At 47.6% G+C, this 9,639-nt stretch overlaps 1 protein-coding gene across 1 annotated transcript; it reads left to right on the top strand.

Moving 5' to 3' along the window:
* The first annotated feature begins 3,160 nt into the window (after window positions 1–3,160).
* LOC121869838 lies at window positions 3,161–8,441 on the top strand. The gene is made up of 4 exons (XM_042371406.1): window positions 3,161–3,212; window positions 3,906–4,068; window positions 4,294–5,026; window positions 7,755–8,441. Exons 1-4 carry the CDS (start codon window positions 3,161–3,163, stop codon window positions 8,439–8,441), a joined length of 1,635 nt encoding a protein of 544 aa, XP_042227340.1.
* The last annotated feature ends 1,198 nt before the right edge of the window (window positions 8,442–9,639 follow it).

Consider the following 9,639-nt stretch of genomic DNA (forward strand, 5'->3'; position numbering starts at 1 on the left):
CCTGTCACTTATTGCTACAATGAACGCCGCTCACGTCCTTGTAAGGCAAGAGCTGCCAGTCTCGAGTCTCTTACATAAGATGACCGGGATCCTACGGTTCAAAAGCCGGGCCAAGACACCGTGTAAAAAAAAAACCAAGGTTGGTCCTCACCTCAAAGAAAACCATTTGCGAGTGCGCCGACCAGCCATTGTGAGGGACCCAAATTGGAGTGTAAAAGGTCCATTCAGGGTGCGCAGCTTGGGGCCGCCGCCACGGTGCCTCCCTGCACATGATTTGCAACATGACACGTGTGAAAAGATGATGGCTGGCTGAGTGGGTGGTGGGGGAATGGGGGGGGGGATAACGTGGGCTTTGGTTTGGCTGACGGTGTGGGTGTTGGTGGTGAGGGAGTGGTGGTGGTGAGAGAGTGGGTGAGGGTGGCGATGTGGGTGTGGGTGGTGATAAGGGTGGCCATGAGAGTGTGGGTGGAATAAAGTGGTATGCATATATGTGCGTGGGTGGGTGGGTGGGTGGGTACATGGGTGTATATGCGTGTGTAGATCTGTTAATTAAGAATGGCGTGGTAGTAGTAGTAGTCGTAGTAGTAGTCGTAGTAGTAGTAGTAGTCGTAGTAGTAGCATTGAGGTCACAGAGTAAAAAAAAATACATTATCCCACATTTATATTCATGGTCTTCCGTCACCTTCCCCCCACCTTCACCCCCCCCTTCCCCCCAACCTTCACCCCTCCACAGTCTTACTTAGTTAGTGTGTGTGTGTGTGTGTGTTGCGTACGTGAGTTGTATCATGTAGTGTCGATCTCGTCCAAGCTGTTGTTGATGACAATAGTGGATGGTTCAAGTCCTCGTGTCTGAGAATTATATAACCAGTTTTATCATCGTTCTTGTTGACATCATTTCGTCACAGTATTTTTAGGGGGTATTTTATTTACATATTTTATTCCTGTTGATGTTTATAATTTACCTATTTATTCTAGCTTGATATTCAGTTGTAGTTGTTATTTATTGTTTATGGTTATTTATTTTTATTTTAATATATTTTTAGTTAGTTGATATGTGAACAGAATACAAGGTGAGGTGTTGGTAGCCAGTGGTTAGGTCAGGTCAGGTCAGTGTGGGCGTATCAGTATTGAAGCTCCCCTTACCCTTATTCTCTCCCTTCACCTCCACCCTCACCCCCACCCCCTCACCCCCTCACCCTCACCCTCCACCCTCACCCCTCACCCACCCCTCACCCCCTCACCTCCTCACCCCCCACCCTCCACCCCCACCCTCCCCCCACCCACCCCCTCACCTCACCCTCCCCCCCCCCTCACCCCTCACCCCCCCCCACCCTCACCCCCCACCCTCACCCCCACCCTCACCCCCTCACCCTCCATCTATTCAGGCAATCATTCAATCGTCTTTCTCTTGGTTCAATCTTCTTGCCTCGGGATCCATTCATCGTCTGTCTGAGAGAGTTGCCAGGGATTTACCAGTTACTGCATATACTTAGTGTGTGTATACTACCAGTTACTGCATGTATACTTAGTGTGTGTATACTACCAGTTACTGCATGTATACTACCAGTTACTGCATGTATACTGAGTGTGTGTACTACCAGTTACTGCATGTATACTGAGTGTGTGTACTACCAGTTACTGCATGTATACTGAGTGTGTGTATACTCCCAGTTACTGCATGTATACTACCAGTTACTGCATGTATACTGAGTGTGTGTACTACCAGTTACTGCATGTATACTGAGTGTGTGTACTACCAGTTACTGCATGTATACTGAGTGTGTGTATACTACCAGTTACTGCATGTATACTGAGTGTGTGTATACTACCAGTTACTGCATGTATACTGAGTGTGTGTACTACCAGTTACTGCATGTATACTGAGTGTGTGTATACTATCAGTTACTGCATGTGTACTGAGTGTATGTATACTACCAGATACTGCAAGTATACTGAGTGTGGGTGTATGTATACTGAGTGTGGGTGTATGCATACTGAGTGTGGATGTATGTATACTGAGTGTGGGTGTATGTATACTGAGTGTGGATGTATGTATACTGAGTGTGGATGTATGTATACTGAGTGTGGGTGTATGTATACTGAGTGTGGATGTATGTATGCTGGGTGTGTCTATGTATACTGAGTGTGGATGTGTATATGTATGCTATGGTCTGGGTCTATGTACTGAGTGTGGGTCTATGTATACTAGGTGTGGATGTGTGTATGGTGAGTGGTGTGTATACTGAGTGTGGATGTATGTATACTGAGTGTGGGTCTATGTATACTGAGTGTGGATGTATGTATACTGAGTGTGGGTCTATGTATACTGAGTGTGGGTCTATGTATACTGAGTGTGGATGTATGTATAGTGAGTGTGGGTCTATGTATACTGAGTGTGGGTCTATGTATACTGAGTGTGGGTCTATGTATACTGAGTGTGGGTCTATGTATACTGAGTGTGGGTCTATGTATACTGAGTGTGGGTCTATGTATGCTGGTGTGGGTCTATGTATACTGGTGGATGTATGGTGGTGTGGATGTATGTATGCTGAGTGTGGATGTTATGTATGCTGGTGTGGATGTTATGTATACTGGGTGTTGGTGTGGATTTGGTTATGTGTGAATGTTTGGTGTGTGTGTGTGTGTGTGTGTGTGTGTGTGTGTGTGTGTGTACTGAAAGATACCCTACCTGTTGTATACTTTTATTGTTGTTTTTATTTATCAAACCAAGTTACTATTCTTATAAGCTACAGGTGTGGGGGGGGGGGTTGATGACACGTGAATGAACACAATGCTAATCCACGATGGTCCTTAAAGGTCAACCTCTTGATATATTATACACGATACTCGACCATCGGTATGAAAGCTCTCTAAAACTTACTTAGGAGAAGGAAATCCCTCAAGTAAAATGATGGGATTGATAAGACAGCTAAATCCCAGCCAAATCCCAGCTAAATCCCTCACACCTAAGATACTTTACGACTGTTTACTGGGCTCGTTAATCTCCCTAAAATCCCTTTGGTAAATCCCTAAGAAATGTGGTTTTTATCAGAGTAAAGGTGTTTGGGGTGACGCTCCTCCCTACCAGGTAAGATAAGAGATTGGTTAACTGTTTTAGTCTTGTGGTGGTGAGAGAGTAGTGTGTGGGGAGGAGGTGGAAATGATAAAGGAAGAGGAAAAGGATGAAGGAATACTCATTAGTAATACAACAGGTGAGAAGAGAAGAGAAGAGGAGAGGAGAGCTGACAAGGAAGCTGGTTACGAGAGAGAGAGAGAGAGAGAGAGAGAGAGAGAGAGAGAGAGAGAGAGAGAGAGAGAGAGAGAGAGAGCAACTGAACTGACTGAACTGACTGATAGGTGCATTTTCTCTCCGTCAGCACTGTAGTGTTAAAATAGTGAGTATGTCAAGTGGACGATAAGTATTAAGAGGGCATAGAGGGGGGAGGGCATGGAGGGGCAAGGGGGTATGAAGGAGGGGAGCATGGAGGAGGGAGGAGGGGAGCATGGAGGAGGGAGGAGGGGGAGCATGAAGGCTGAGGGGTGCATGTGACCACCCTACATCAGGTCACTTGAACTATGTAGGGCAGGTCATCGTGTCTCAAAAGGTCACGTGGTAGACTATGAGGTGGGAGGAGAAAGGTCAACCTTGTAAACCAGGTCATTTGGAAGATGGGGGAGGGGACTGGTGACAAGTTTGCTTCACGTATAAAGTTATAATAAAATTAGGTTAGGTTAAGTTAGCGTTAGGTTAAGTTAGGTTAGCGTTAGGTTAGGTTAGCGTTAAGGTAGTTAATCTTCAGGTGATCTCAAGGTTGTATTTTAATCCTGCTTAATTAACTCAGTACTGTGTTGATTCCGGATTAGTTTCCCGATCTCTTAATGACAGTGCCATGGTACCACGGTAGATCACAGTGCCACGGGAGGTCACAGTGCCACGGGAGGTCACAGCGCCACGGGAGGTCACAGTGCCACGGGAGGTCACAGCGCCACGGGAGGTCACAGTGCCACGGGAGGTCACAGTGCCACGGGAGGTCCTGGTGCCACGGTAGATCACAGTGCCACAGTACAGTAAGTCATCAGTGCCACGAGGTCACAGTGCTGCCATAGCAGGATGTCACAGTGCCACGGAGATCACAGTGCCAAGGGAGATCACAGTGCCAGGGAGGCCACAGTGCCACGGTAGATCATAGTGCCACGGGAGGTCACAGTGCAGTAGACCAGGAGTCACGAGAAAGCCATGGGAGGCCACGGGAGGCCACGGTAGATCACAGTCAGGTCACAGTGCCACGGTAGATCACAGTGCCACGGGAGGTCACAGTGCCACGGTAGATCACAGTGCCACGGAGGTCACAGTGCCACGGTAGATCACAGTGCCACGGGAGAGGTGCCACGGGAGGTCACAGTGCCACGGAGATCACAGTGCCACGGGAGGTCACAGTGCCACGGAGGTCGCAGATCACAGAGCCACGGGGAGGTGGCAGTAGTAGATCACAGTGCACGGGAGGTCACAGTGCCGGTAGATCAAGATCAAGAGAGATCACAGCGCCACGGAGGTCACAGTGCCACGGGAGGTCACAGTGTACAGGCAGTGCATGGTAGATCACAGTGCCACGGGAGGTCACAGTGCCATGGTAGATCACATGGTAGCCATGGGAGATCCAGTGCCACGGGAGGTCACAGTGCCACGGGAGGTCACAGTGCCACAGGAGGTCACAGTGGCGGGCGCGCCACGGAGGTCAGTGCAGTGCCACAGGAGGTCACAGTGCACAGGAGGTCACGGGAGGTCACAGTGCCACGGGAGGTCACAGTGCCACGGGAGGTCACGGTGAGGTCAGGGCCATGGGTGCCACATGGGAGGTCACATAGCCACAGGAGGTCACAGTGCCACGGGAGGTCACAGTGCCATGGGACAGTTAAAGTGCCACAGGTTGCCAGAGTGCCGTGCGGGAGACAGGTCAGGAGTCACAGTGGACGCCAGAGTGCCACAGGGGTCACAGTGCCACAGGTCACAGTACGCCACGGGGACGTAATGCCTCAAGATTAAGTTAACAACATCTGGTGATAACAAGAGGCACAAGCTGAGGAGACAACAGATAACACACGATAACACAGTACACTGCGTCATGACACAGTACTGTACCTGCGCATGATAACACAGTACTGCACGCGTCATGATAACACAGTACTGCCTGCGTCATGACACAGTACTGTACCTGCGTCATGATAACACAGTACTGTACCTGCGTCATAACACAGTACTGTACCTGCGTCATAACACAGTACTGTACCTGCGCCATAACACAGTACTGTACCTGCGTCATAACACATACCGTACCTGCGTCATGATAACACAGTATGTACCTGCGTCATGATAACACACACTGTACCTGCGTCATAACACAGTACTGTACCTGCGTCATAAACAGTACTGTACCTGCGTCATGATAACACAGTACTGTAACACACCTGTGCGTCATGATAACACAGTACCTGCGTCATAACACACACTGTACCTGCGTCATGATAACACATGCGTACATGTACAGTACTGTACCTGCGTCATGACACAGTACTGTACCTGCGTCATGATAACACAGGTACCTGCGTCATGATTAGTACTGCGTCATGATAACACAGTACTGTACCTGCGTCATAACACAGTACTGTACCTGCGTCATAACACACTATGTTCCTGCGTCATAACAGTACTGTTCCTGCGTCATAACACAGTACTGTACCTGCGTCATGATAACACAGTACTGTACCTGCGTCATAACACAGCACTGTTCCTGCGTCATAACACACTACTGTTCCTGCGTCATAACACAGTACTGTACCTGCCTGATAACACAGTACTGTACCTGCGTCATGATAACACAGTACTGTACCTGCGTCATAACACAGTACTGTACCTGCGTCATAACACACTACTGTTCCTGCGTCATAACACAGCACTGTTCCTGCGTCATAACACAGCACTGTACCTGCGTCAAAACACAGTACTGTACCTGCGTCATAACACACTACTGTTCCTGCGTCATAACGCAGTACTGTACCTGCGTCATAACACACTACTGTTCTGCGTCATAACACAGTACTGTACCTGCGTCATAACACACTACTGTTCCTGCGTCATAACACAGCACTGCCTGCGTCAAAACACAGTACTGTACCTGCGTCAAAACACAGTACTGTACCTGCGTCATACCACACTATTGTACCTGAGTCATGATAACACAGTACTGTACCTGCGTCATGATAACACAGTACTGTACTGCGTCATACCACACATTGTTGATGAGTCATGATAACACAGTACTGTACCTGCGTCATGATAACACAGTACTGTACCTGCGTCATGATAACACAGTACTGTACCTGCGTCATACCACACTATTGTACCTGAGTCATGATAACACAGTACTGTACCGTCATAACACAGTACTGTACCTGCGTCATAGCACACTACTGTTCCTGCGTCATAACACAGTACTGTACCTGCGTCATACACTACTGTGCCTGCGCATAACACAGTACTGTACCTGCGTCATACCACACTATTGTACCTGAGTCATGATAACACAGTACTGTACCTGCGTCATAACACAGTACTGTTCCTGCGTCATAACACAGTACTGTACCTGCGTCATACCACACTATTGTACCTGCGTCATGATAAAACAGTACTGTACCTGCGTCATAACACACTACTGTACCTGCGTCATAGCACACTACTGTTCCTGCGTCATAACACAGTACTGTACCTGCGTCATAACACACTACTGTACCTGCGTCATAGCACACACTACTGTTCCTGCGTCATAACACAGTACTGTACCTGCGTCATAAACACACGTACAGTACTGTACCTGCGTCATACCACACTATTGTACCTGAGTCTTGATAACACAGTACTGTACCTGCGTCATAACACAGTACTGTTCCTGCGTCATAACACAGCACTGTACCTGCGTCATGATAACTTAAATTGTTCCCGACGGTCCTGTTCTACCCTCCCCTCCCCCTCCCCTTTCTCCCTCTCCTCCCTCTTCCTTTCCCCTCGCCTCTTCTCTCTCCTTCCCCATCCTCTTCTTCTCCTTCCCTTCCTCCTCTTCCCTAAGTCTCCACTCCATTCCACCCCTCCCTCTTTTTCTTCCTCCTCCCCTTCCCACCCTTTCCTCAGCTTCATTCCCCATTCCTTCCCTTCTCTATTGTTTACCTAACCTAACCTAACACCAGCCTAACACCAACCTAACACCAACCTAACACCAACCTAACCTAACACCAACCTAACACCAACCTAACCTAACCCCTCCTTACCGTAGCCTCTGTGATACACTGCCCCCCCCCCCTTGATAATAATGTTGATACACTTATATTTATTGTTATTTAAATCAATCCGACACTGACAGAAAAAACAATTAATTTTGGTATTTTGGTTATAACATTAAATTCTTTAGTTACATTATTTGCTACACGTTGTCAATTTGGTTATACATGAACTATTTTTATTTTGGTTATAATATAGATTTGTTGGTTTTATTATTCATTAAACATTAGCCATTGTAATATTTGGTTCTAACTTTAAACATTTCGGTTATAATCGTCCATTAAACATTACCCGTTTGGTTATAACATATATTAACCATTATAATTTTTGTAACATTAACCATTATAATTTTTGTAACATTAACCATTATAATTTTTGTAACATTATCATCTTGGCTATAACCTCCATGACCTTTTAAGATCAGAATTTTCTTGGCATTATCTTGAAGGAGTTCGCTCCCTCAAGACCTCGCTCCCTCAAGACCTCGCCCCTCAAGACCTCGCCCCTCAAGACCTCGCCCCTCAAGACCTCGCCCCTCAAGACCTCGCCCTCAAGACCTCGCCACTCAAGACCTCTCCCTCTAGACCTCGCTCCTCACCTCGCCCCTCAAGACCTCGCCACGCAAGACCTCGCCCTCAAGACCTGCCCTCAAAACCTCGCCCTCAAGACCTCGCCCCTCAAGACTCGCCCTCAAGACCTCGCCCCTCAAGACCTCGACCTGCCCTCAAGACCTCGCCTCAAGACCTCGCTCCTTCAAGACCTGCGCCCCCTCAAGACCCTCGCCCCCACCTCGCCTCACCTCGCCCCTCAAGACCTCGCCTCAAGACCTCGCCCCTCAAGACCTGCCCCTCACACCTCGCCCCTCAAGACCTCGCCCCTCAAGACCCCGCCCTCAAGACCCGCAAGACCTGCCCCTCAAGACCTCGCTCCTCACCCTCGCCCTCAAGACCTCGCCCTCAAGACCTCGCTCCTCAAGACCTCGCCCCTCAAGACCTGCCCCTCAAGACCTCGCTCCCTCAAGACCTCGCCCTCGAAGACCCTCGCCCTCAAGACCTCGCCCCTCAAGACCTCGCCACACTTAACAACACTTCCTGTTGACATGATAGATTAGCGAGAAGAAGCATTTTACCTGCAGATAACGAGGCTCATTATCGTGGAGGAGAGAAATCAGGGGCCACGATTTAGGGAGAGAGACCTAACCTAACCTGACCTGACCTGACCTGACCTAACCTAATGATTGGAGGTTAGATAATGAACCTACTCCCGTCACGTGTCTGGCTGTTGAAGGTTTATCTTTCACACACACACACACACACACACACACACACACACACACACACACACACACGGCAGCTGGACTTTTAAACATGGCGCTGCTGGCTCTGGCCCTGATAATCTCGCTCTGATTTGAACTACTTAGATAAATCAAGGACACGGGCATCTTGCTACGTATGGTATATAGTACAAGGACACGTACATATATAAGTACATAAAGGACACACGTATATCTACCTATACGTGCCTCGTTTATCTCACTGTGTATATAACAAAGATTTTTTTTTATAATATATACTATAACTTGTGGTGTATAGATCTGCCTCGTCTGATTGGTGGAGGAGGAGATGAAGGGAAAGGAAGTTGTCTGAAATGAGAGGGAGTTTGAGAAGGTGAATAAAGGAGGAGATGAAGGAATGGAAGATGGAAGGGTTAGAATGGAGGAGGGGATGGAGAAATGGGAAAGGAATGGGGCTCAGATATGGGTGTGTAAGGGGTGTGGGTGGGTCTGAAGGGTGTGGGCGTGTGTGTGAGGGGTGTGGGCGGGTGATGATAATGGAGGGTAGAAGATGCCTTGTAAGTTATCCTATTCGAATAAATGAATAAAACAGATCTACTTCATTACAGGTGACAGGTGAGGAATGGTCTATGACTCTTAACACACCACCACCACTACCACCATTACCACCACCACTACCACCACCACCACCACTACCACCACCACTACCACTATTGATATGGAGGTGTTCTCAACGTATGGCCAAGTACAGAAATGATTTGTGAGTATTGTGTATTCATTTATGTGGTAGTAGGTATACATATATGTATTATTACGTGTGTATGTATATGAATGTTTCCTAGGACGTGTGTGTATGTGTGTGCTAGAATGTGTTTACGTGTTCTTAAGATGTTTATGTCGATGTAATGAGACATAAACAATAACAACACACAAAACATTATTGTAAACAAGCAAATACAATTACGGACCAGATAGGAATTGACATAAACCAAATTAATACTATAGATCCAAGGTT

The sequence above is a fragment of the Homarus americanus genome, unplaced genomic scaffold, assembly GCF_018991925.1.
Source record: "Homarus americanus isolate GMGI-L3 unplaced genomic scaffold, GMGI_Hamer_2.0 scaffold33458, whole genome shotgun sequence".
NCBI lineage: Eukaryota > Metazoa > Arthropoda > Malacostraca > Decapoda > Nephropidae > Homarus > Homarus americanus.

Excerpts from the sequence above, each read along its gene's own strand:
- LOC121869838 (XM_042371406.1), top strand. The coding sequence starts at position 3,161 with ATGATAAAGGAAGAGGAAAAGGATGAAGGAATACTCATTAGTAATACA. Across the intron at positions 4,069-4,293 it reads GATCACAGTGCCACAGTACA|ATCACAGTGCCACGGGAGGT; the intron begins GTAAGTCATCAG and ends GTGCCACGGTAG. Across the intron at positions 5,027-7,754 it reads TCACAGTACGCCACGGGGAC|AATTTTCTTGGCATTATCTT; the intron begins GTAATGCCTCAA and ends TTTTAAGATCAG.